This window comes from Pristis pectinata, chromosome 10 (genome assembly GCF_009764475.1).
Source record: "Pristis pectinata isolate sPriPec2 chromosome 10, sPriPec2.1.pri, whole genome shotgun sequence".
NCBI lineage: Eukaryota > Metazoa > Chordata > Chondrichthyes > Rhinopristiformes > Pristidae > Pristis > Pristis pectinata.
This window is the reverse complement of record NC_067414.1, coordinates 10,776,142-10,804,072: the sequence shown is the minus strand read 5'-3', so window position 1 is coordinate 10,804,072 and position 27,931 is coordinate 10,776,142. Positions and strand designations below refer to the sequence as shown.

Below are 27,931 nucleotides of genomic sequence, written 5' to 3'. Positions count from 1 at the left end.
ATACACCATATGCCTTCTTAACCACAGAGTCAACCTGCGCAGCCGCTTTGAGCGTCCTATGGACTCGGACCCCAAGATCCCTCTGATCCTCCACACTGCCAAGAGTCCTACCATTAAGACTATATTCCGCCAACATATTTGACCTACTAAAATGAACCAGTTCATGCTTATCTGGGTTGAACTGCATCTGCCACTTCTCAGCCCAACTCTGCATCCTATCTATGTCCCGCTGTAACCTCTGACAGCCCTCCAAACTATCGACAACCCCACCAACCTTCGTGTCATCCGCAAACTTACTAACCCACCCCTCCACTTCCTCATCCAGGTCATTTATAAAAATCACAAAGAGTAAGGGTCCCAGTACAGATCCCTGAGGTACACCACTGGTCACCGACCTCCACTCAACAACCACTCTTTGCCTTCTGTGGGCCAGCCATTTCTGGATCCACACTGCAATGTCCCCTTGGATCCCATGACTCCTCACCTTCTCCATAAGCCTCACATGAGGTACCTTATCAAATACCTTGCTGAAATCCATATACACTACATGGAGAACAGAGGGTGGTCAAAGCACAGAAGTGATGGCTAAGAGGCAAAGGATGTCTTAGGAAGAAATAAAAGACCTATACATAATCTAGACACTATGTGAGCAACTAAGGAGAGAAAGGCAAGTAATATAGGAAGTAGAAAAAATAGTAAACCTGAACAGGCTCCAGTAGCACAGGAGTTGAAGGAAGCAAACAGGCTGAAACCAAATGAGGGAAGTATTTTCCAAAATGATCACACCCTTTTATTGCTTCATTTCTGGGTTAAAAACTTTCCAAGCATACAAACTAAAAGTAAACATTCCAAACCAAATTCTAAATAAACATGCCATATTGCAAATCAAAGTCAATTAATCACTCGTCCATTCTCTAGGTTTCTATGCCTGTGCCTATCCTAGTTACCCAATGCCTACCCCAACAGCTGTAGCAGGAAGTGAAAGGCTCCTGGTTTGCAGCAGATGATTGCAGTATAAAAAGTTAGTTTGCAACAGCAGATCTGAGCTTCTGCTCAGATTCTGAGCTTGCCCCCTGACAAACTTGCACCTGTGCTATCCTTGTTCCAACCTTGGCTGAGGTTACTCACATCTGGTGTTTCACCATGTCTCTATGCTGCACTGTAACAAGCCGCACTACTATGCTGGTGGCATGAAATTAAGATATCTGTGTGTTCTTTTTCACTATCTACTTGCTGTTCCTTCACTGTCTAACTAGATTACAGTTCATGGATATCAGAATGGCTCTGGCTGTGGTGCAGGATTTTTGGCAGGGAGGTTCGGTAAGCAGGGAATAAGCATGATTACAACCAGTCACTACTTGCAAATCAAAGGAGAAAGTGGGTTGCAGGGAGGCATGATGTGCAGTGAAGATTTATGAGTATGCAGCCTTAGCAAATGACATCTTAACAAAGGCAACACTACCCCTCCATGAGCGTCAGGACAAGCATGTCTGCCCATTTTCCTTGCTATTAGCTCTTAATGCCTTTAGTTTATGTTACCTATTCTTAGAAAATTGAGGGAATATCTAGTAAGTGTTTTTGGTTACATGGCTACCATGATTAAATTGGTGGCTGTGAGTATAAGCTATGAAGAATGCAGCAGTGCAGCATATGATTGTTAGGTGGAAATCCTGAATGATAGAGACTACAGAATGGTGAGTGATGGGTTACAGCAATTTGTTGGCAATTTATCTACATTGCACTCAATGCAAATAAGTTAATCACATGTAACGAATGCCCACAAACCATTTAGAGAACTACTAATTTTGACTCCCAATATTCAGCCATTATCACATCACTGCTTGCAGGATCTACCAGTGCATTCAATTGGCTGTGGTGTTCTCTCTTACAATAGTAACCACACTTTCAAAAGTACATTATTGTCTATGAGGCTGTTTGGGAACTCTTGGAATAGTGAAAGGCATTACAGAAATGCATTTTTTTCTCTTTTGCCAAGAGTTTTGCATAGTTGGAGGTGTTGTATTTTGAATGAGTCATTCAACTGAGGCAAAAGTCATTCAATTTGTATACTAGATCCATTATCCCAGCTCTTCTCTCACTCAGATTAAAATGTAATTAATTTCATGACAAATTGGCTGTCAGAATTGTTTGCAAAAGCAATGGAAATACTTCAGAAAGTCACTGAATAAGAAATACTTTGGGGTATTTAGATAATGCATTCCCATGCCCTCAAATGAATGATAAAGAAGTGAAGTTATGTATGTTAAGTTCATAAAAAATGGAGCTTTCTCAATGGAAAGAAAAGGAGCTCAAGGGGAAGTGACCATATAGAGATGTACAAATCATAAAATGTTTTTGTACAGTATATTGTAAAATGTTTTTTTTCCACTAGCTGGTAAATCAATACATCAATATCAAGGATGCATGTGAAAAGAATTGTTCTTGGAAAGGAAGAGTTAAAATTGAAATTCTTTTTCTACATAGTTTTGATGAAATAAAATGCATCACCAAAAGTGGAACATAAAATGTACAGAAAGAATAGGGAATTAGAGTGGATAGAAGTGGCATTAGTAAAAGGGCAATGAGGAAATTAGCCTTTCTAATTCTTGCCATATTACTGATTTAGTAACACTCACTTTTCACTAAGTCATTCCTTCCCTTTCCTGGAATTTGAAGTTGTCCTAAAGTATTAACTTATAGAATGGGTCTGGGCACACAAGAAATAACAGTATTGGCATGGCTGTTTGATCAAAGTAAATATTCTTAATATACAGTGCTTGTTAAAATATTTACAAGGGTTTACTAGAGGGAAATGTTTGTATATCCCCTTTACATTATCCTGTAATTTAAGACTGAACTAATTACTAAGTGATAAGATCTTCAGAAGAGCTTCTGCTATTTTGCTTTTCCTTGGAAAGCCTGCATTTCTTGGGCATGATTTCGTTGGCAGAAGTTTTCTTGTATTACTTCACCTAGGTGATCAAACATCACCAGACTATACACGTACACAGAACATAAGCTCAGGATTCCTCCTCGAGTATCTTCAGCTTCTCACATTCCAGCTGTGAATGGGGTTAATAGAGGACAATGGGGAAAGAGCAACAATGGTTGATTTTATTACTGTTTCTAACATTAAGGCACCACTGTAATGCTACCATTGTCCTAATTCAAAACTGCACAGACATAACCTGTGACCTACATTCATTCTTCAGCTCAGTTACAAGCTATCTTAGATTGCAGAGTGCAGGTGGAGTTAAATGCTATTTAAATATTTCCAATGCATAGAGCGCTCATCAGTACAAATATAACTTGACCCCATTAAAGCATGTCAAACTAGCCTCAACAATATATAAATAGGATGAGATTATGTTTTCACTTCATATGAAGGCAATACACAACTCTGAATAATTTACTTTTCCAACATATCTTCTAAAGCTAAATAATTAAAATCATGAAACAAAACACTGAATAGAAACTGGATTATATTTTAATCAGAGGAGACACATACTTAACCTTGCACTCTTCTTTAAAAAATCTAATAGCAAAGGATACACAAATATAGTTACTGAACTGACCAGAATTAAAAATATCTGGCTACTATAATTTAAGTCCCTCAAAGCTGCATCTAATATATGGATGAACTCCTTTTAATTTTAATTTGCCTCAGCAGTATTTTGAGTGACCATGCAGTTTCAATACTGTTCCTAATCTCATGATTTGAAACTGAAGTGATAAGAGCAGGGGTATTTTTTTAAAAATCATTCATAGGATGTGAAATGTGACTGGCAAGGCCAGCATTTATTGCCCATTCCTCATTTCCCTTGAACCAAGTGGCTTTCAGCAGAGAAAGGTGGAGGACAGGTGTCTCAGTATCTCTTACAGTTCATGTACCATGACTGACTGCTATCTTGAATATCCAATAAGCAGATAAAGCAATTGAATTATAGGATGCTGTACCATCATCATATACTGCTAAGTGCATCTTAAAGCAGAAAACTGGCTTTCATATATTTCTGTAACTTAAATAATTGCCAAGTGTTACCACCCATTACCATTTGGGTAGTCCAACACAGATGGTTGGTAATCACAGAGCTGGTAATCCAAAAGCTTGAACCAATAATCCAGAGATACAAATATAAATTCAATAGGGGAATTTAAAATCAGTTAGTTAATTAAATAAATCTGAAATATAAAACTAGTGCAAGTATTTACGAGGTCAAAGTGACTGACTTACATAAAAGCACATCTGTCTGTAAGGAAGGAAATCTGCCACCTAATGTGATCGATTCTTAACTGACCACCCCAAAATGACCTAGCAAGCCACTCAATAAAAGGGAAATTAGGAAGGAGCAATAAATGCTGGCTATGCCAGCAACAACCCACCTGCTGTGAATGAATTATTTTTAAAAAATGCCCTCCATTTAAATTTCAAGTCACAAGATCAGGAACAATATTGAATCTACATTGTCATTCAATTATTGCTAAAACAAACTTGCAGACTTGTTTATAAATGAAAGCTGTTGACATACAAACATAACAAACAGGACTAAGAAAGTTAACTTTCCATGAATTATTACTGTATCACCAGGTTGTAAGCAAAGCAGATCAATTAAGGATTTTCCTGTGAAGAATGGTTCCACATTTTCTTGCATCCATTTCCTGAATCAGTACTGTTTGAATCAATACTCTTCAAATCAATAGCATTGGAAGGTGAAACAAAAATATGTGCGGTGCTAGATTTTTGGGAATATGTCAATGACTAAGAACTTTTAAAACTAGAAGTGAAGCTAACACTTGCAGCTTCTCAAATGTAACACTTTGGGCAACTGTGTTCTGAAAAATCAGTAATTCATGCTTTCTGTTTACTAGTAATTTTGAGACAATTCATGAATCATAGAATGAAAGATGGAAGTGGTGAGATACTCCCATTACTCTTTTGCTTATTCAATTAAAACAACTGATGAAATTAAACTCTCCCAATGTTTTGTTTTTGAAGTCTCAGAATATGTGGCAAGGAATCATTTGACTTAGATGACCAGCCTATTAAATCAGCCAAAATATAGGACATTCTGTGTAAAATTTTCAGTTTCAGTATCTATATCCCAAGTAACACCTATTTGCATCCTCACACAGCAGCAGTATCCATTCTCTTTTCTATACAGTTTTTAGTTCTTCAGTATTCTTAAGTACTGAAGAACTAAAAACTGTAACTTATCACTTTTTGTCAGTTTAATTCGACACATGGATCTAACAAGAAATATATATCTCAAGGAAAGTGATGACCTTTAACATCTTGGGTCTTAACAGAAATAACCAAGTTCTTTTTTTAAAAAAAATGTTGTGACTTCATTTTGCTCAATAAAAATAAACTGGCACAATGAATGCTGGGCACAAAATACAAATGAGTGATCAAGGACATCTACGGAGGTCTAAAGGATTCATTAACCAGCAGCAAAAAATGGATAAAATTATGTCACAAGCTGCATACAAGTACATCCACAGAACAGTGAATGCAAAAGTATTTTAAAAATCATGTAATGTATCACAATTTGCTCAGATTCTATCCATGTTACTCCAGGAGCATTATGTGGGCTCAGTTTTCTTGCATCTGAAACAGTTATCATCAGGCATTTATATGGTATAAATATTACTGGCCAATTTTTAGCCAAGACTAAAAGTTATCCAGATCCAGGTATACACCAGCACTTAGTGTTATTCTTTGGCATTCTCTGTGCATCAGAAGCAATTTACCATTATAAACTTTCTACCATCACAATGAACTACATATTTCACTTCATTTTTGGGATCTGGACTTAGCTGGGAAGCCCAGCATTAACTGCCCATCCCTAATTGTTCTTGACATTCTGCTTGGTATGAAAAGATGAAGCACTTTAGTTACTGTATTAACCTGATTATCCTTGTTCAAAAGGAAATACTACCTGTGCTGGCATAAGGCTGTATTCCAGGTAAGGCACACAATAATAAGTTCACTATTGATGAACCCGAGGAAGATTACCGATTTTTCTAACTGCCCTAACAAATGACAAAATTCTGAGTTTTTGATTTTTATTTGTGCTAGCTTTTTACAGAGAAACATGAAGCAGCCAGAGACATGAAGCACGAGCCTGTGCCAACCATCACACACCCACTCCCAATCCTATTTTCTCACCATGTTCCCTTCAATTCCCACCAAATTCTTCCACTCACCTACACGCTAGGGGCCACTTACTCAATAAAGACAGCACCAAAAGTCAGAATTGAACCAAGGTCACTGGAGCTGTGAGGCAGCAGCTCTACAGGCTGCACCCCCTTCCGCCGCCAGTTCACGGTAGTTCAAGAGGTGGGTCGATGTCATCAAAAACTAATACTACTGATGTACTGAACAAGCAAACAATTATCCAAACCATCTTGGTTCTACCTCCTATTTTTAGTAATAGGGTGGATTTCCTGAGTCCCCAGTATTTTGCAGCCTAAACACGGGGCACTCAGTATCGCCCAATGAGTATTCTGAACTCAATTTGGTAGGTCAACCACACCGCCACTCCACATTCACCAACACAGCCTTCACACACGCACTGGTAATGTCACTTCTTTTCTTACTTTCACAAATGACTGCAATGGAAACCCTTGATGGTATTTTTCAGTTTGCAGAGGTCTCACTTCCACCCTGGCCCAAAAAGTACACATCTGAGAAAAGTCACCAGTGTTTCCTTATCAATCATCTGGGAGGAAGCAGGAGTTTTAAAAAATTCTTTTTTTAAAAAAACATTACGACTAGCTTTTATCTTCACTTAATTGTTTGTCCAAAATACTCATGTTATTGACTACTATTTTGGGCAAATAATTATATGGACAATATGCACTTGACTCACATCCTCCCCTCCATCATACCCTACCCCAGGAACCACTGATTGAGCCAAAATACAGGCAAAGGCAAGGGTCTCATACAACTAGAGGTCTTTCACCATTCAGCCATCCAATGGCACTGAAAAGTCTTGCAGAATGACAGGAGCACCCCACCAAAAAAGGCCAAGAGATTCCAGCTTCCAGCACTATGTTAAGGGTCCAGCAAGCGGGCAATCAGAAGGTGAACAGATTAGAAAACCACAAGCCATTTCAACCAATCCACTCTGCCAAACTCATAACAGCTGGTCCATGGGTTGGATGATCCAGCTGAATATCTGCACTAGTAAGGTTACTTGGATAATGTTTATGAAGCAATAATATCAATATTCTTCTTGCAAATTTAATGATTCAAGTTCTAATTTATACAACATTCATAATTTTGATTCAAATCTTGCATCATAATTTATTTGCTGTTCTCACAATATTTTCCACCAATCATGTCTGGAAGGTTTCAGCCATCCATAAACACTGCATGAAATTTCTCCTCTCTATCCAGAGATGACCTAATAATCAAAATAACAGCAGAGTCTATTCTGAAGAAAACAACAAAATTACATTATCTAGTGTAGTCTGGACAGTTTCACAAATTGCACTAGCAGCAGTAGTGGCTGTATTTAGGATTACAATTGTGCAAATTGGATTTAAGATCCTTTGTTAAAATATAAAGTCATCCCAAGTTCTTAAAATTTTATCCATATATACATTAGGTTCTTTAACCTATTCTAAGTGACTAATTTAATGCATCACTAGATCATAAGAGACAGAAATATCAAACTAAGATTCCAGACATGTCTACCTCCTGCAAAATTACTTGGGATAATATCATTATATCTATGCATGCATTATATAAAAAATACATGATTCTTTGCCAAAGATTTGAGAGTTTTAGGGTTATTCAAGACTTAATAATCTTCAAGTGTTCAGCTTTGTGCATTCATCTGCAACTTTCTGACTCTAATTTCTGCAGCATACAAAAGTGTGATTAGCTATTATAATCTGTAGAAAACTATTTTAGTAAGGGACATTTCTATTCTGCAAGAGATTTGAAAATTCTTTGGAATTCTCACAAATTCCAGCAAACAGCTTACTGAAATTAAGATTTATAGCCAAATTGGATTCAGTTAAAAGGGAGAAGCTGGAAGAAAATACTCATAGAGAAACAATTAAATCATCTTTACAGTTTGTAATCAAGGATAAGAAGGGTCAGTTTATAAAAATACTTCCTATTTTAGAAGTGATCGTTCAATTCAGCTTTTCTAAAACATCTAATCACAGCTCCCAACTGCTTTCTCAGGAAAAGAAAATCCTCACCACAAGAAAAACAAACTGACTGGGTCTCCAAGAAACCTGAAAGAAGTTGTACATCTTCCAATCCCACCAGCCAAGGATACAAAACAGCATGATGAATTCTCTGCTGATATTAGAGAATGACTAGTAGCACGTACAATCACTAATGCACAATCAAATCACGGGACAATTCTGTAACCAAATTAAAAGTAATGATTCAGAACACACTTTAATTATCACTTTAATTAGAGTCAGATTTAGATGATTAACATGGAATGAAATAGCAATATGATCCATTAAACATACTACATCATTCAATAAGATCATGGCTGAATGAAGCAGAAGCCAAGGTTCACTTTCCTGTCTGGCCCTTATAAGTCTTGTCTTTCATCTAATCCCAAAGTCCATTTCAACCATGAATATATTGAAGATTCAGTCTCCAAAAGCTCTTGGGGTAGGGAGATCCAAAGACTAACAACCCTCAGAAGAAATTCCTCCTAAATTCTATCTAACACTAGCAACCACTTATTCTAAAACCCAATCCTAAAACCTATCCCCTTCCCCCTATCCTTAAAGTTCTGGATTCCGCCATGAGGCTTTTTCTCCTTTGAAATAGTTACCCATCAAACATTTATGCAGTATAAATATTAAACACCAAATTTTAGCATATTACAGCAATTAAACTGTACCAATTACTTACATTAATTCAGATTCATATTAAATCAAACTAATATACCAATTATCACTCAAAGAAGAACATTACTTAATAGCCTCAACTTCAAAAAAAATTAAAACTACTTGATAATGTTCCATCCTTAAAGATAACACTAAACTGAAGTCCATTCCTTTTTTTAAAAAGTGGCTACCTTTTTATTTTTCTAAATATATTTAAGCCCTGATATAAGGAGTTCCAGAATGTTCATTTGACCTAATATGTGTTTGCTTCACAAGTATAAATCATTCCAAATGAAGCTACAAAATCAGTGTGAAACACTTCACTTACCTCTAATGAAGAAGGATGTTTTATTAGCTATATTTATAAGACTAGGAAGAAGGAAGAGGTCCTGCAAAGAGAGTTTAGGGAATTAGGTGCAAAGTTAAAGGACAGGACCTCCAAGGTTGCAATCTCAGGATTGCTACTAATGCCACGTGCTAGTGAGGCTAGAAATAGGAGGATCATGCAGCTAAATACGTGGCTAAGGAGTTGGTGCAGGAGGGAGGGCTTCAGGTTTCTGGATAATTGGGCTTTGTTCCAGGGAAGGTGGAATCTGTTCCGAAGGGATGGTTTACACTGAACTGGAAAGGGACTAACATACTTGCGGGTAGGTTTGCTAGTGCTGCTCCAGTGGGTTTAAACTAGATTTGCAGGGGGAGGGGAACCAGAGTGTTAGAGAAAGAAGTGAGGAGGAAAATGATCGTGCAAGGTCTGCAGGTATGGACAGAAATCGAAGGTTTGTACATGACAGTAATGTTCTCAGGTGCATCTATTTCAATGCAAGGAGTATTGTAGGTAAGGAGGATGAGCTTAGGGCGTGGATTGGCACGTGGGATTACAATGTCATTGCTATCAGTGAGACATGGTTGCAGGAGGGGCAGGACTGGCAGCTTACTGTTCCGGGCTTCCGTTGTTTCAGACGTGATAGAGGGGGAGGGATGAAAGGGGGAGGAGTGGCATTACTGGTCAGGGAACAGTGCGTAGACAGGACAGCCCAGAGGGCTCGTCTACAGAGGCCATATGGGTGGAGCTGAGGAACAGGAAAGGTGTGGCCACACTAATAGGGTTGTATTATAGACCGCCAATAGTCAGAGAGAATTGGAGGAACAAATCTGTAGGGAGATAGCAGACCGATGTAAGAAACAGAAAGTTGTAATAGTTGGGGATTTAAACTTTCCACATATTGACTGGGACTCCCACACTGCGAAAGGGTTGGATGGCTTGGAATTTGTCAAATGTGTTCAGGAAAGTTTTCTAAATCAATATATAGAGGTACCAACAAGAGAGAATGCAATACTTGATCTCCTATTAGGGAACCAGGCAGGTCAGGTGACAGAAGCATGTGTGGGTGAGCATTTTGGGGTCCAGTGACCATAATGCAATTAGTTTCAAGATAATTATGGATAAGGATAGGTCTGGTCCTCGAGTGGAGGTTCTAAATTGGAGAAAGGCCAATTTTGTGGAAATGAGAAAGGATCTAGGTAGGGTGGATTGGGATAAGTTATTTTCTGGCAAGGATGTGCTCAGTAAATGGAAAGCCTTCAAAGACGAAATTTTGAGAGTGCAGAGCTTATATGTTCCTGTCAGGATTAAAGGCAAGGGTAACAAGCATAGGGAACTTTGGTTTTCAAGGGATATTGGTGAGCTAGTTAAGAAAAAGAGAGAGGTGTATAGCAGGTATAGGCAACTAGGAACGGATGAGGTACTTGAAGAGTATAGGAAATGTAAGAAAATACTAAAAAAGGAAATCAGGAAGGCAAAAAGAAGACAAGAGACTGCTTTGGCAGATAATGTGAAGGTAAACCCAAAGGGTTTCTACAGGTATATTAAGAGCAAAAGGATAGTAAGAGACAGAATTGGTCCCCTAGAAGATCAGAGTGGTCGTATATGCGTGGAGCCTCAGGAGATGGGGGAGGTCTTAAACAGTTTTTTTGCATCAGTATTTACTCAGGAAACTGGCATCGTGGACATGGAAGGAAGGGAAACAAGCACTACTGTCATGGAACATATAGAGATTAAAAAGGAGGAGGTACTTGATGCTTTACAGCGAATAAAGGTAGATAAATCCCAGGGCCTGACAAGATATTTCCTCGGACCTTGAGAGAGACTAGTGTAGAAATTGCAGGGGCCCTGGCAGATATATTTAAAATGTCCTTAGCCACGGGTGCAGTGCCAGAGGACTGGAGGATAGCTCATGTTTTTCCATTGTTTAAAGAAAGGCTCGAAGAGTAAACCGGGTAATTACGGGCCAGTGAGCCTGACATCAGTAGTGGGTAAATTATTGGAAGGTGTTGTGAGAGATAGGACATAAGTATTTGGACAGCCAAGGGTTGATTAAGGATAGTCAGCATGGCTTTGTGCGTGGTAGATCGTGTTTAACGAATCTTGTGGAGTTTTTTTTTTGAGGAGGTCACTAAGAAAGCAGATGAAGGTAAGGCTGTGGATGTTGTCTACATGGACTTTAGTAAAGCCTTTGACAAGGTCCCACATGGGAGGTTGGTTCAGAAGGTTCAGACACTAGGTATCTATGGAAAGGTTGTAAACTGGATTCGAAATTGGCTGTGTGGGAGAAGACAGAGTGGTAGTGGATGATTGTTTCTCAGACTGGAGGCCTGTGACTAGTGGTGTGCCTCAGGGATCTGTGTTGGGGCCATTGTTGTTTGTTGTATATATCAATGATCTAGATGATAATGTGGTAAATTGGATTAGTAAGTTTGCGGATGACACTAAGATTGGAGGTGTAGTGGACAGTGAGGAAGGCTTTCAAAGCTTGCAGAGGGATCTGGACCAAATGGAAAAATGGTCCAGAAAATGGCAGATGGAATTTAATGCAGACAAGTGTGAGGTGTTGCATTTTGGAAGGACAAATCAAGGGAGGACATACACAGTAAATGGTAGGGCACTGAGGAGTGCAGAGGAACAAAGGGATCTGGGAGTTCAGATACATAATTCCTTGAAAGTAGAGTCACAGGTAGACAGGGTTGTAAAAAAGGCTTTTGGCATCCTGGCATTTATAAATCAAAGTATTGAGTATAGGAGTTGGAATGTTTTGGTGAGGTTGTATAAGTCATTGGTGAGACCAAATTTAGAATATTGTGTGCAGTTCTGGTCGCCGAACTACAGGAAGGATGTCAGTAAGATTGAAAGAGTGCAGAGCAGATTTACAAGAATGTTGCCGGGTCTTCAGGAGTTGAGTTATAAGGAAAGATTGAGCATGTTAGGACTTTATTCCTTGGAGCGGAGAAGAATGAGGGGAGATATGATAGAGGTTTATAAAATGATGAGGGGCATAGACGGAGTTAATGCAAGTTGGCTCTTTCCACCTAGATTAGGAGAGATAAGTACGAGAGGACATGGCTTTAGGGTGAAAGGGGAAAGGTTTAGGGGGAACATTAGAGGGAACTTCTTCACTCAGAGTGGTGGGAGTGTGGAATGGGCTGCCACCTGATGTGGTAAATGCGGGCTCGCTCTTAACTTTTAAGAGTAAATTGGATAGATACATGGACGAGAGAGGTCTGGAGGGGTATGGGCTGGGGGCAGGTAAATGGGACTAGCCGAATAATGTTTCGGCACAGACTAGATGGGCCAAATGGCCTGTTTTCTGTGCTGTAGTTTTCCTATGGTTTCAGAAAGTTTCCTGCACAGTGCAGAATACACAGCATCTTTCAAAGTGAAATATCAGCGGAATACTCAGGTCAATCATTTGGCTTGTCACCAAACACTAATAAACTTCTACATATGTACTGTTGAAGGTATCCTGACTGGTTGCATCATGGTCTGGTACAGCAATTTGAATGCACAGGAACACAATTCGTTCCTTTTTTTGTTCACAATTTTTGTTCTAATTGTGTTTTTTTTGTACAAATTGTGTTTATGTTTTTCTTGTGAATGCTGCTTACATGATGCTACATGCCTGTGATGCTGCTGCAAGTTTTTCATTGCACCTGTGCATTCATGTACTTGTGCATGACAATAAACTCAACTTTGACTTTGAGTCTGAGTCTGATCATGTTGCAAACAAAATATTCATTTGAACATTTAAATATTTTTCCACAAAACCACTTCAATAGGATACATACTAAAGTATTCTGAAATGTATTATTAAATTAAGACATACTTATCTTAGTTTTTAAGAATGTTTCAAAAACAAGAAAACAATACAGGATCAGTAACCTGAATCATGCAGTTAGAAATACAGCCTAGGAAAATCTTATCTATAATGTATATATACATTTTAATATGGTAAAGGCTTTATTTAACTGGGCCAGATTTCTTGCATCAAACAGATGTCAATGCATTTATTTTCTCAGACCCACAGTAATGTTGGTACAAGGGAATTATCAATTAAATGACTTCAGGCTTTGTCCAATGAACACAGCAAAGGCAATCTATGATGCGGCAACCAAACTGTTAATTCAGTTCAGTGCATGTAAAGGCAATTATCCAAGTGATAGTTAATATTAGTGTTCAAACTTAATATAGTAGCATTTAGAATACATGTATTTAGTTTCTCCATGCTCAAAGTTGCATTTTATAACTTGTGAGCAAACACACAAAGTTAAGGCTACCTCCAAACCAAAAAAGTTTCATTGTACCTGTTATCCATACATTGACTCATCAACACAGTGTAGCACAGAATATTCAAAAGCAAGTCTCTACTCACCAAACCAAATTAATCCCTTCTCAGAGTATAAAACAGAACCCTAAAATAAACAGATCAGATCAAAGCTCTATAGTTCAGCCTCATATTGGTGAGTTCAATTACTGGCAATTAAACAATTAGTGGGAAGGGGAGGCTGTAAGAAAATCCCAATACAAATGCCAAGGACAAGGCTGAAACATTTGCACCCATCTTCAGTCAGAAGTACCCAGTGGATGATCCACTTTGGATTTCTGCTGACAGCCTCATTATCACAGAAGCTAGTTTTCAGTCAATTTAGTTCACTCCAAGAGATACTAAAAAACTGAGAACAAAAATCACAACAAAAAGATACGCAGAAAGGTTCTGCAGGCTCAGTATAGGTGCACCTCAGGCTACAGATGATCCGACTTACAGAAATCCAACTACACAAATGCTCCCAAACATTTTTTTAAGCATTTTTTAGGATAGTAAGATGTATCCCAGGCTCTTAACAGAAGAAAGGCCATAGGCTCTACAATTAAAGGGGAATAGGCCCTTACTCTTTACCCTTTGTAGGTCCCTTATAATATTATACACCTCAAATAAATCTACCAGAGTCCTTTATTCCAAAGAAAACAACCTCAGCATTAACAGTCTCTCCTTCAGGCAACGTCCCTATTTCCCTCTATCATAGAACAGGCTCTATGACTTTCCGATACTCTTTGGTAACAGGCTTGGATTGGAAGAACATAGATTTGGCATCATTGTTTAAAAGAGAACAGGTTAGATCATGAAACTGTTAACCACTTAGTCTGACATCTGTAGAGGTCAAATTGATGGAAAGAATTCTGAGGAGAGGCATAAATCAGCATTTAGAGAGGCACAAGTTATTGAAGGCCAGTTAGCAAGGATTTAAAGGAAGGTCACATCTAATTAACTTAACTGAACTTTTTGAGGCAGTAATAAAGAGTGTCAATGTTAGAGCATTTGATATAGTACAGATTGATCAAGAAAGTGAAGGCCCATGACATTCAAGGGTAGGTAGCAAGAAGGATCAACATTTAGCTCAATGGCAGAAACCAAAGGGAAATTTAGTGACTGGAGAAAGGTTCTGCAGGCTCAGTATAGGTGCACCTCAGGCTAGAGATGATCTGACTTATGGAACTACAACTACACAAATTCCCCCAAGCATTTTTTAGCATTTTTCAAGATAGTAATAAAATGTTTTGTGGTATGCATTAATGATTGGATACAGTATCACTTTAATTATCGGTAATGTTAGGATGAACATTCAATGATATGAAGTTATGAGAAGTGGATATAATGCAATACAATACGGATTACTATAGAAAATGGACATTTCTGAGTTGCATAGAAATCAGCTTATAAACAGTTCTCAGAAACAGAAACCTTACCTAACCTGTGGACTGCCTGTACTAATAAATAAATTCGATTTAATGTAGGGTGCATGGTTAAGATGTTTGCTCAAGATACCAAAACTAGCAGTGTGGTTGATGCTGAGGTAGAAAGCTCTAGGGCTGCAGGAATACATTATTGGGCTAGTTAGGTGAGCACAAAAGTGGTAAATAGAATTCATTTCATAAAATTGTGAGGAAAGGCATTTGCAGAGGACAAACAAGGCTGGAGACTACACAATACGTGGCAGGTTACTAAAGAAGCAGAGGGATCTTGAAGTGCAAAGTTCTTGAAAGTAGCCGAACAGGCAGATAAGGTGTTGTGGAAGACATAAGGAAAGTTTGCTTTTATTGGCCACAGCACAGAATACAAGAGCAAGGAGTTAAACTATATAAAACATTAGTTAGGCCATATCTAGAGTGCTCTGTATAGTCTGGTCATCACTATGCAGGAAGGAACTGAGAGTACTAGAGTGGGTGCAGAGAAGATTCATAAGGGCCTAGAGGAACTGATTTGTGGGGGTAGAAACCTTCACTGCATTTAAAATATCACTACATTTGATGAATATCTGAAGAATCTGCAGGCTTATGGACCAAGAGCTGAGAAGTTAGATCAACCCAAAGTCCATTTTTTTTACTGACATGGATATGATAAGCCAAATAGCCTCCATCTGTACTGTAAATGTCTTTAATTCTATACAAGAAAAGCATTTCAATGGCTTTCACATTAAGTGGTTGATTATATTTATAAAATTTGAAGTGTTTACATCACTACTAGTCCCTACAAAAATCTCAAAATTATTCCATCACAACTCTATTTCATTTTTAGTTATACCTTTCTTAAATAAAATTTACACTAACATGAAAGACTCAAACGTTTTGGTTTGTACATAAAGAACTGGTGAATCATGAATAAAAATAGTAAAAGCTGCTCACATGCAACAACGAAGAAACCAAAGAGGGAGCAATATGTATTTCATTGCAACTGCTTAATGCACTGTACATAAAAATGTTATCCAGATTGGAAAAGAGAAAACAATATTTTAAAAATCATAATACACAGGTCAAGTTATACATAACTAAACAAAATGGCATGGTGAATTACTAGTGGGAAAAAAATTAACATTATCTTATAAAAAAACAAGTGAGCATGCTTTAACATGTGGGTATATAAGATACAATGTATAATCTTTTACAGTGGAATTACTATGTAAATAATACAAGCTTAATAATTTACTGCCAGTCAAGTAACAAAAAGAAAACATGTCATGCTATTTACATACTGATCAAAACCTGCAGCTGTATGGGAACGTGGCACCTCTACTTCATATATGGAAGGCAAAATTCTTGTCTTAAAAAAAAGAATGGAAACATTATTCCTTCAAAAACTTTAATGAAGGACAAGGATTCCCAAGATCTCCTTTGGTCCTTATCAAGCACTCTTATGCAGATTGTTTTTCATCAGCGATCCCTCCAACAAAAATTGGGTCAAGCTATCCTGTAGATATGTCCATAATTATCACAGATTGGAACAGAAACTTGGCCATACATACATATTGCTGGCCAATAATCAATGACATCTCACAATGCTGTACAATATTTCCACATATTGTACTATTGGGGGTGGGGGGGAGGGAGGGAAAAGAGGAAGAAATCTCGCCCCTAGAAAATAGTCTATCACTATTTTCCATAACATCATCCATGCATACATCAAATTACTCACGTTGAAAAAAAAAGCTATTTTTATTCACTTCTTTTAAACATTAAGCAACACTCCCCACCACTGCCCCCTCCCAAATGTTTTTTCTAAGCTAAAAAAAATATTACATTCACAAGGGCAATCAGTAACCAACATACTTGGTTCCCAGTTCACACTTCCCACCAAAACCACTTGTACACAATGAGGATATGAAAAAAATCCCCTTATAGAACTAGTCACCTAAGTACTTCAAATCTATGTGAAAAGCTTGAAGAAATGCTCAGTGCAGCAGCAAATCCAATTATATTTAATAGGTTCATATTTAATGATTGAAAATTCACTGTTTAAAAAAAAATTCTGCTCTTTCCCCATACCCTGCAAAGAGCAGGATTTTTTTTAAACAATGAATCTTCAATCATTAAATATGAACCTATTAAATATAAATGGATTTGCTGCTGCATTTAGCATTGTAAAAGAAAATCATGCTCTTTCCCCATGCCCTGCAAACTTTTTTCCTTTCAAGAATAAATCTAAAAGTCTTCTGAAAGTTTTTTGCCAAGTGGACCAACTGTCATGCAAACACAGTTGGTGATGAGTGTCAATTATAATCAATCGATTTAGACTGGTAATGCAGAAGAGAAAGCAGCAACCTAAAACAGAATTTCTTAAATGGAGGAGGTCTAAATTCAATGGGATGAGAGAAACCATGGTTAGTGTACAAAGATGAGCCAACAACTGGCATTTTAAAAAATTGAAAAACTTTGAAAGAGCAAATGACTCAAGTATAGACGAGTTATATTCCCACCAGGGAGAAAATAGTAAGGGTATCAAAGTCAGAGCTGCCTTATTGACTAAGGAAATAAAAAATGAAATAAACGATGAAATAAAGAGAAATATCTGATGCGGGTCAGGTAAATAATTCAGCTAAGAACCAAGCTAGAAGAGGTGTTGAAAAAGGAAAATGAGGCAAGCAAAAAGAAAACATTAGTATTGGTTTATTATTGTCACTTGCACCGAGGTACGGTGAAAAACTTGTCTTGCATACCGATCGTACAGGTCAATTCATTACACAGTGCAGTTACGGTGAGTTAGTACAGAGTGCATTGATGTAGTACAGGTAAAAACAACAACAGTACAGAGTAAAGTGTCACAGCTACAGAGAAACTGAAGTGCAATAAGGTGCAAGGTCACAACAAGGTAGATCGTGAGGTCATAGTCCACCTCATTGTATAAGGGAACCGTTCAATAGTCCTATCACAGTGGGATAGAAGCTGTCCTTAAGTCTGGTGGTACATGCCCTCAGGCTCCTGTATCTTCTACCTGATGGAAGAGGAGAGAAGAGAGAATGACCCGGGTGGGTGGGGTCTTCGATTATGCTGGCTGCTTCACCAAGACAGCGAGAGGTAAAGACAGAGTCCAAGGAGGGGAGGCTGGTGTCCATGACACGCTGGGCTGTGTCCACAACTCTCTGCAGTTTCTTGCAGTCCTGGGCAATAGCGGTTAATATTAAAAGGAACTGAAAATCTTCTATATGCATGTGAATAGCAAGCGGATAATAAGGGCCTGGAGCTGCTTAAGGGCCAATGAAGTAATCTATGCTTAGAGGCAGAGGGTGGGGCTAGAACACTTAAAAAGTACATTGCAATACTTTTAACCAAGAGAATGTTGCCAATACCAGTAGAAGAGATAGTGGAGGTAAGAATGATGAAGTGAAATTTGATTGTGAGGAGGAATTATTAGAAAATCTAGCTATTGTTAAAATAAACAAGTAATTTTGTCTGAATGGTTTCTATGCTAGGCCAGTGAAGGAGGTAGCGGGCTGACTGCAGAAGAGCTGGCCATAATCTCCTAATATTCCCCAGATATACAGGAGACACTACAGGACTAGAGAAAGGCAAACCGCCTAGTTCTCAAAGGGGTGCAAGGACATACAACTACAACCCTACATTTTAACAGCAGTGAAGTTTGTTTAAGAGATTTTGGGAAAATTACTTGTAGTAGTTTAAGTTAATAAAGGGAACAAGGATCTATTAAAGGCAAATCAAGTTTAAGTAAAAAGTTATTGCTAGCACGGGTTAAAAAAAAATCTGGTTCAATGACAGAAAACAAAGAGTCCTTGTAAACGGTTATTCTTCAGACTGAGAATGGTAGTTGGCGGATTCACCAGTGTCAGTGCTAGGACCTCTGCGATGTTCATGGGTGCATGTGGTGTAACACTTCAAAAAATTGTGGATGACACCAAGCCTGGAAATGTAGTGAACAGTGAGGAGGATAATAATAGAATGGATATATATACTGGATGAAGGAGCAGACAAGAATCATATGAAATTTAGTATGAAGAACAATAATAACAGAGTCGACTTTGGCAGAAAGAATGAGGAGAGAAAACAGGCAAAATGACACACTTCTGAAGGTTATGCAGGAACAGAGGGGTCATTGTAATCTAAAACAGAAACTGAAATGGTCAATCACTAGCGGAGAAAGAAACAGTTGTCATTTCAGGTCAAGCACCCTTCAACCCAACTGTAAAACTAAAAAGACTTTTAAGCTACAAAGAGATAAAGATGGAGAGAAGAGGCAATTTTTATGATAGAGTGCAGACCAAAGTTATCAAGGTAACAATTACACTGAAAACCAGCAACTAAAAAAATGGAGATTAAAATAGAGATTTTTGGATTAAAAAAAAGACACAGTGAAACAGAAGGATACAGCAATCTCTGCAAGGAAAAGGGAAGTTTACCAGAAAAATTTAAACCGAAGCATCAGGTCCTGAGAGTTGTAACGTGCCTATTTGGAAAATGAGATGCTGTTTGAGCTTATCCTGGACATGGCTGGAACAGTGCAGGAGGCCAAAGACAGAAGTCAAGATGAAAGTAGGACTGAGCAAAATATGTTTTCTCCAGTGCAGAGAAGACAACATTGTGAGCACCAAATGCAATACACTGAATTTGAAGAAGTGCAAGTAAATCGTTGCTTCACCTGGAGTACTTCACCCAATTACAGCTACCACACCTTGAGGACAAAAAGTCCTACAGAGAGCTCGGGAGAGATTGAATTGTTCCATCCATGAGAGATTTCAACTACAAGGTTTGACTGAAAAAGATGGGTTTTTATTTTGGAGCAAAGAAAGTTGAAAGACTACTTGATAAACCAGCATTAACGAGATCATGTCAGATACCAACAGAGCATTACAAAATGTTTTTCCCATTAGCAGGTAGGTCAAGGACCAGAGGATGCAGATTTACAGAGAAGAGTAAACAGTAAATTTATTTTTTCTTTAAATGCAGAAAGTGATGATCAAAATCTCTCTACGTTTATAGGCGATGGAAGCAGAATCAATCAGGGCTTTCAATACGGAAACTGATAGGCACGCAAGGGACAATAAACTGCAGGGCAATGGGAAGGAACAGGACTGAGTAGAATTCTCCACAGGATGTTGGCATAGATGATGGCTGCTTCCCATTGATTCCTTGATCCTGCCACCTTGGAATTGGTTTATTATTGTCACTTTTACTGAGGTACAGTGAAAAATTTGTCTTGCATACCGATTATATAGAGCACATCTCCTATATCTCAATTATGTTTAATAGGAACCAAGATAGAGTGACTATCAGTACACACTAGTGCAGTCAGTCCACTAAGTTCCAATGAGCTAAAGAACTTTCTGCAGTGTCCCTAATGACAAACTCCAAACCCTGAAGTGCTCCAAATCCAATTCAGCTGCTTCTGGGCATCACTCCCACTTGACTTTCCTGTTGAGTTCCAAACTTCAACCTCTTTTCAGGTCCACTGTTCATTCAAGATACCAGGAATCAAACTATCCCTTTCAGCGTCTCAGACCTTTCCGATACCAGCTTCAAAATTCTCTCGCCAAAAAAGCACTCCCTGAATCTTGGATGGTCTGCAGTGTTTACAGGCATTTTCTCCAAACCTAGTTCTCAATCCCCCATCCAAGAATTCATGGACCTCATCATGCTCTGCTCCATTACCAAATTCTAACCCTCTGCTGTCACCTCCTTCAAGGCTCAGTCTACTCAACCACCTGCTTCCTCCAAAGACCCAGACATTTCTCATTCTTCCTATTTCTATATAAATGCTCCAGCACCCCATGGACATTCTATTGACTACACTAAATTTGATAAGATATCTTTATTAGTCACATGTACATCGAAACAGTGAAATATATCTTTGCGTAGAGCGTTCTGGGGGCAGCCCGCAAGTGTTGCCACGCTTCAGCGGCAACATAGCATGCCCACAACTTCCTAACCCGTACATCTTTGGAATGTGGGAGGAAACCGGAGCACCCAGAGGAAACCCACGCAGACACGGGGAGAACGTACAAACTCCTTACAGACAGTGGCCGGAATTGAACCCGGGTCGCTGGCGCTGTAAAGCATTACACTAACCGCCACACTACCATTATGACAGGCCACTTCTTGAATTTGCTTGCATGGCCTGCAGGTGTGCCATCAATTCTATATAAGGCTACCAGGGTAACCTATTACACAGAGAATTGCAAAGAAATATGGTTTTTCAGGAAGATCTAGTATGATAGGAACAACTAAATCAAACCCCTTTGCTTCCTGATATTGACGTGCTACAGATAATAATTCTAAAAATCACCTACAAGATTGGAAAAGATTTGAGATGGAATTGGATTGAAAGCCCAAAATAATTTGTATAATTTTACAGTATGAAATTCATTTCCAGCACAATAAAATTTAAATATGTAATATAACAATCAGCAGTGGTTTGCAAACTGTTCCATGCTAATCCTATGAACTTTATTTTTTTTAAACTAATGGTACTGAAAAGTTGTTCTTTCACCGAGTTTATTTGAAAAATTTTTTTAAAAATCAGAAGCCATATAGAAGAATTAACCATTCTCTCTGTGAACTCTTTCTTACTTTTCAATTCAGATTAAGTCCTGATTAGGAGGATCACAGATCTCCCTTCCCAAAAGCACTGTGTGAGTACCACCTTTACTAGAAGGATTGCAGAGTTTCAAGGTGGCAGCTCACTACCATCTTCTCAAGTGTGGACTAAAACCATTTAACAATTATCAGCCAATGGGATTTCAATAAAACTTCCCCTTGCTATATTTTCAGAGATGTGCTTTTTTTTTTTAAAAACTGTTTTTCCTCTGGGAATATGAGAAGTTGAAATTATAAAACAGGAGGCCATTTGACCCATCACGCCCATACAGAAGGATTGATTTATCCCTGTTAATGGATGCGATTAATCACTTGCCAAGTTTATAATTCACTCCTGATACAGTGACACATTTAGTCAGCTCTTGCTGCTGGGTACCAGCTTTGTTCTTGATCCTTTCCTGGACTCAAAACAAACTCTCTGACCTTGATTTTTGACTACCAAACCTATCTGTTCCAACTTCTGCACCTGTTCCAAGTTGAGGTTCTGCTTCTCTTGCTATATATGCTGTTTTACCCAATAGCATACCCAATGACTGCTTTGAGCATTGTCCTCCTTAATTTCAGATTTCAAGCATCCACAATATCTTGTTTTTGTTTCCAAATTTTCCCTTTTCTACTTTGTAGCTGAAGTTCTGCAGAAAAAAGTTTGAGTTTTGAAAAGATTGTGCTAAGACATCCCACGAATAACCCAGACTGTCTTGAAATAGTCAATGGAAATTAGAGCAATATCTGGGGAAAGTGAGGAAAGACAAGGAGAGGAAGCTCAATTGTTATGTACAAGGAAATAACAGATGTGCAGAAATTTTAGAGTAGTAGTAAGACAGCAAGTATGAAGAAAAATGAAAGAAGGAAGAATATTTTATACAAAAATGCATGTGTAATAAAGAGGTGTGTTCTTGAATTTCTGGCATGAGATTACACAGCTGTAATTTGAACACAAGGCATGCTGAAGAGATTGTGCAACCAGTTACAGACCACACGTGTATTCTGATGGTGTGTACATTGAGGCATAAAACCTGAGCTCAGCTCAGAATGCTTGAGGGACACTCACTCAGGCACTGATAATCCAGTTCCTGACTGTCATAATGAAATATGGGCCCAGGGCCACGATGATGGAGAACATATCCATGCTTCAGAATAATACTCATACCTGCCCACTGCTCAAGCTTTCTTTAAAGATGAAGCAGATAGCCGAGCTCATCAGTCAAGAATGAGTGGGGAGGGAAAGTCGATGTTGGAGTACCAGAAGCTTCACAATTTAATTTTCCAGCAACGCAGGAAATGATAAGTACTCAAATAAGGCACCTCTTCCTGCAGTTTAATCATAATACTACCCATATCCTATAATAGTTCCAGTACATTTATCCCTTAGCTTCTTCCATTCTCCATGCCAGTGTCAATTATCATCTGTTTTCATTCTCATATCCACACCTTTCACTCAAGTCAATTTGCTGTATTCAGTGGCTCTCTTTTGCTCCTTCTATTACCTCCAACTCTCAACCCACAAGTCACCATCCAACCATAGAGGTGTTACAAGATGATAAAAGGAATAAATCAAGTGGACAGTCAGAGACTTTTTCCCAGGGTGAAAATGGCTAACATGAGGGAGCGAGAGCGGTGGGTGCGTGGAACGCACTGCCGGCAGAGGTGGTGGGGGCAGATACATTAGGGACATTTAAGAGACTCTTAGATAGACACATGAATGATAGAAAAATGGAGGGCTATGTGGGAGGGAAGGGTTAGATAGATCTTAGACCAGGATAAAATGCCAGGACAACATCGTGGGCCTGTACTGTGCTGTAATGTTCTATGTTCAACCACTTCTTCCAATATCCCTCATTCTTGCCACCTCCCAATGACAAAGAAATTTAATTGCTTAATTCCCTTGCATAATCTTAGCCCTTCTAAATAAAATGAAGTTAACATCAGCTTTGTAATATATGAAAGTATAGCAATTAACGTGTACACAAGGGAACCTTTACTCCTCTACTACAAAATGACAACATTTGCCCTAGCCCAAGAGGGAAAGCAGAGCCTGATCTCACCTCAGTGACTGATCACACCTCGCAGCAATGCAGCACTCATTAATTCAATTCCATCAGCCTACATTAGATACTTCCATATCTAGATTAGATCTCTATTACTAGCATTTATGCCAAACTATGTCATTTTCAAATGCCAGCCTCCTACACACTCCCAAAGGTGTCATCACAGTGCCAAAGCAAACCACACTCCATTGTCAATGCATGCCACTTTTTCCCCCTATACCATTTAATCCATCTAAATCACTAAGTGAATACTGTCAACGAATATCTGCCAAACCAGGCCACACCTGAGCCAAAGTCAAAGCGTCATTTTGCCATCTTCCCATGCCAAAGCATGGCACTCACCAAGCCAATCCCTATACAAAGGTCACTGGCCTTGCCATGCCAAGCCCATTCTGTACTAGTGGCCACTATTCCTGTCCCCACCCTGGTCATACACCATGCCACTGTGCCAACCTCCATGTCACCTTTTGTGCCAAGGCACAGCAGCCTCCCGTACCAAAACTTACTCTGGCCACATAAAAGCACTTCACCCCATCCCTCCCCTCCCTCCATTCTGTCTCCAGGCTTGCCACGCCACGCTAACCCGTGCCGTAACGAGCCACACCCCAGGCAACCCTCCCTCCAAAGCGTGTCATCTTCTGGCCGCCCTCTCCCCACAGTCTCCCGCCGCCGCTGCAGAGTCCGCCTCCGCCTCATTCCGCCCGTGCCCGGGGCTGCAGGGTGGGCCAAGCCGGCCCTCACCCTCACCTGCTGCTGCGACTCCGACTCCCGGTAGCTCCGCCACGCATGGTGCAGGTTGTCGCTCGGGGTCCTGGGCATCGCGCCGCCCACCAACTCCTCCTCCTCCTCCTCCTACCGCCGCCGCCGCCAAACTTTCACTGGGGAGCTCAGCACCCCTCAGAGGCCGGTAGGCCGGCCGGTCAACTCCCGGTACCCCGGCAACGTCAGCGGCTGCTCGACATGGCCCGCCGCCCCGTCAGCCTCATCAGTCGGTCGGTCGGCCGGCGCCCGGACAACCGCCGTCCGTTACCCGCTCCCGTCTCGCGACCTCCGCTCGGCTCTGGGTTCCGCCTGACGTAATCACGCACGCGCGCGCAAGGCCGCGCTCGGGTTTTGCCCGGAGGCAGCCTCGGACCGCCCTGTCAATCAGGACGAGAGACGACACCAAGCCGCTCATGTCTTCGCTTGCGATCTGGCATTGGACTCGAGAGATAAGAGCCCGTTGCATTACTCAAAAGATGTTGCCACAGATCCGTTTTCACCCTGTGTCCAAAACAACAACAAATGAGTGGTTGCATTGCAAAAGAATGCATTGCATAACTGCTCAGATCCAACTAAGACTGTCTTCTTTCAGCTTTCCCGGAGGTTTTGTGGGTTTTACCAATTCATTTGCAGGCAGGATTTTGTTGGCATGCAACCGTCCGCAGCACAATGGTGAGACCTCAACCCCAAATGAGCTTCAACGATATACGGCTTCCTGCAGTTACTGCGTAACTGTAATGTTGATAAAGCAGGAACGTTATTCCGAAACATCTGTTCTGAAATAAAATAACATGGCAAAGTACATTCATTGCTCTGAATGAGCGGAATGACTCCGGGTATTTCATAATTTAGCGGCTACCCAAATGAGGTGCTGGTCTGCACATCGAAACCTCCTACTAACCACTACTTTGTTGTAAAGTGGGAAGAAATGGACTCATAAAGTCACTAAAATTGAGACCAAAATCACGATTTATAATCTGAGAGAGAACAACAGCAAGCTGTGATGTCACCGGTTTTCGACATAATTAATAGCTCCGACAGCATAACAAAACAAGGAAATAACAAGTCCTTGTGTTTATAAATCAACCCAAGTGTCAGGAAGGAGAAAATCAGAATGTTTTCTGGACAACCCGAGGAAAAAGACCGCAGTGTCTTTCACAGTCTCAGGACCTAAGGGGCTTTACATTCTGTGCCCCTGAGCCACTTCCCAGGTCACCCTCCCTGTGCCACGCTTTGCCACTCTCCACGCCACCCCGTGCTGATGAGGCATGCCATTGCCACTTTCACTTTGCCTCTCCCCCCAAAGCTTGTCAGTATGCTCACGTAAAAGCAGACCACTCTCCATGCCAGTCCTTCCAAGGCTTGGCACTCCATGCCACTTGAGCTGAAACAAGTACTTTTAGTGCATGCACTACTATAAATTAGGAGAAACTTTCTCTAACAGTGGTGAGATAAATAACCAGATGGTGGCCTAGAAATTCTGTCAAACAGCTCTGCTTCATTCTGGGGCCAACTCAGAGCTGAATCACACCATTTCCAAAATCCAGCAGGGCACTTCTGCTCACCAATTATCCTTAGTGCCCATGAAGAGATTTCTGTATTACTTGTGCATGGGGTGATGTCATTGTTCATGGAGCGTTCCCTGGAAAATTAGACGATATTGTCCCTAGGAGCAACCACTATTGGTCACTCCTGAAACAACTATGCTTTCATAGCTTTGTTGCTTCTGCTGGGAATTCAGGTCCCTTTTTTAGAACTTACTGCATTCATCCCCAGAGTCACCCCCCCCCCCCACCTCCAAATAATGCTGCTCCCAATCACCTGCTGACTTCCTGACACACCCCTTTCCCAGCCTTGTTTCCCATTCTCCAGACCTGGACCTAATCTCTGGATGCAACCTTAAGACCCAGTGGAGACACAGGAGATGGCGGATGCCGGAATCTGGAGCAAAAAAAAATGAGCTGCGGGAGGAACTCAGCAGGTCAAGCAGCATCCATGGGGGGAAAGGAACTGTCGATGTTTTGGATCAAGATCTTGATGCAGGGACTCGACCTGAAACGTTGTCAATTTCTTTCCCCCCCATAGATGCTGCTCGACCCGCTGAGTTCCTCCAGCAGTTTGTTTTTTGCATAAGTCCCAATCTTCAGCCAGTTCCAACTCCCATACCTCGATCAGAGCCCCCAGCCAGCTGACACTCTTGCCAGCCCAAGTCCTAGACTGACATTACTTAATTCCGTAACTTGCAAGGCACACGTGCAGGTAAATGTGCAGTGGGTGCAACTGAATATTGCACTTCCAAACGCATGATGGATGCACGATGCACAATGACCCTTCAGCACAGTTGAACTAAAAAATTCCTTGGCTACATTGTTTTAGTGATCTTCATCAAAGAAAATTATTTTCTCTTCTTTGTCTTTTTGCTTGTATACATTATTTTCTCTGTAAATAAATCTGGACAGTAGTAGTGCATACCTAGAGAAGTGGGTTTACTGTAAAATGATGCATACATTCATTCCTGATTCTCCATTGAATGATTTACACTCAGCAGTGTAAGATAGAGGACTAAAATAAAAAGCAAAAATGCTCAGCAACTCAGAAAGCACTTGTGGAGGCTTGCAGTAACTTCTCATGTCTTAGTTGGAAGGTGTTAGAGATTTTAAGGTTATAAGCAAGTACAGAACCAGGGGATATTGGGGTGAGACAGTGGCAGGGCAAAGGAAGTTAGAAATGAAACTATTTGAGATAGGGTGCAGAGCAGGGTTGATTAAACAACAATGGTACATAGCAAATTAAAGGAGACACTGGGGTCATACAGCTTCATTTATAATGGTAGCAAATTGCTGGTGAAATGTTAGCAAAGTGGTGGTCAGAATGTTGGTCTGAATAATGACCAAAATAGCCAATTAACTAGAATTTAAATAGCGCCCCTCACAACCTAAGGATATCTCAAAACACTTTTCAGCCGATGGAATTCTGTGCCTCAGTGGCTCCGACTGCTCAGTGACCCTGATCTGAAATGGTTAAATGTGATCCCGAAGCTGTAAGGAGCCTCACTGAAAGATTACTACTTAAGAAATTCGATTGCATGCAAGAAAAGGCAAGGTTTAGTGCATTCCCAACAGGGTCCCCTGCCAAAAAAAAAATCAATTTGCCAAAAATTTAGTTTGAAACAACTTTAGAGTGGTTTACAACTGAAAGTAAGCACTAAAACAGAACCTGCATGATCCCTGATGCAGCTTCATCCATTACCTGCCACTTCAGTGCAATGCAACCAGAGAAGGGTCCCAGCCCTTAAAGGCACACTCTCCGAGGGCACCAACATACACTTTGGTTCCTACAGAGGAGACAGAGGTAGCAGGGGTGAGGAGGATAGCTTCCACATTCATCCAAAGGGCTATGCAAATCCTGGTCATCCAGATACATGCCAGATCCTGAGTACTAGGGTGGCTGGGAGATCTGCCAGCTTCAACAATAGAAGGGGCTGGCAGGAAACAACAGCAGTAGTCCCCAAACAATGGAGCAATACTGAGAGAAATTTCATGAC

General features: G+C 40.0%; 1 protein-coding gene across 3 annotated transcripts in view; it reads right to left on the bottom strand.

Moving 5' to 3' along the window:
- lyst (lysosomal trafficking regulator) overlaps positions 1–25,186 on the bottom strand; it is a 176,873-nt gene extending 151,687 nt beyond the window's left edge. The window contains exon 1 of one of the 3 annotated variants that reach the window (XM_052024060.1): positions 24,373–25,186. In XM_052024060.1, the coding sequence (XP_051880020.1) occupies positions 24,373–24,444 (72 nt within the window). In that variant the 5' untranslated portion in view covers positions 24,445–25,186. The remainder of the gene's footprint in view (positions 1–24,372) is intronic. The other 2 variants (XM_052024062.1, XM_052024061.1) reach the window with 2 other exon arrangements.
- Positions 25,187–27,931: the final 2,745 nt, after the last annotated feature.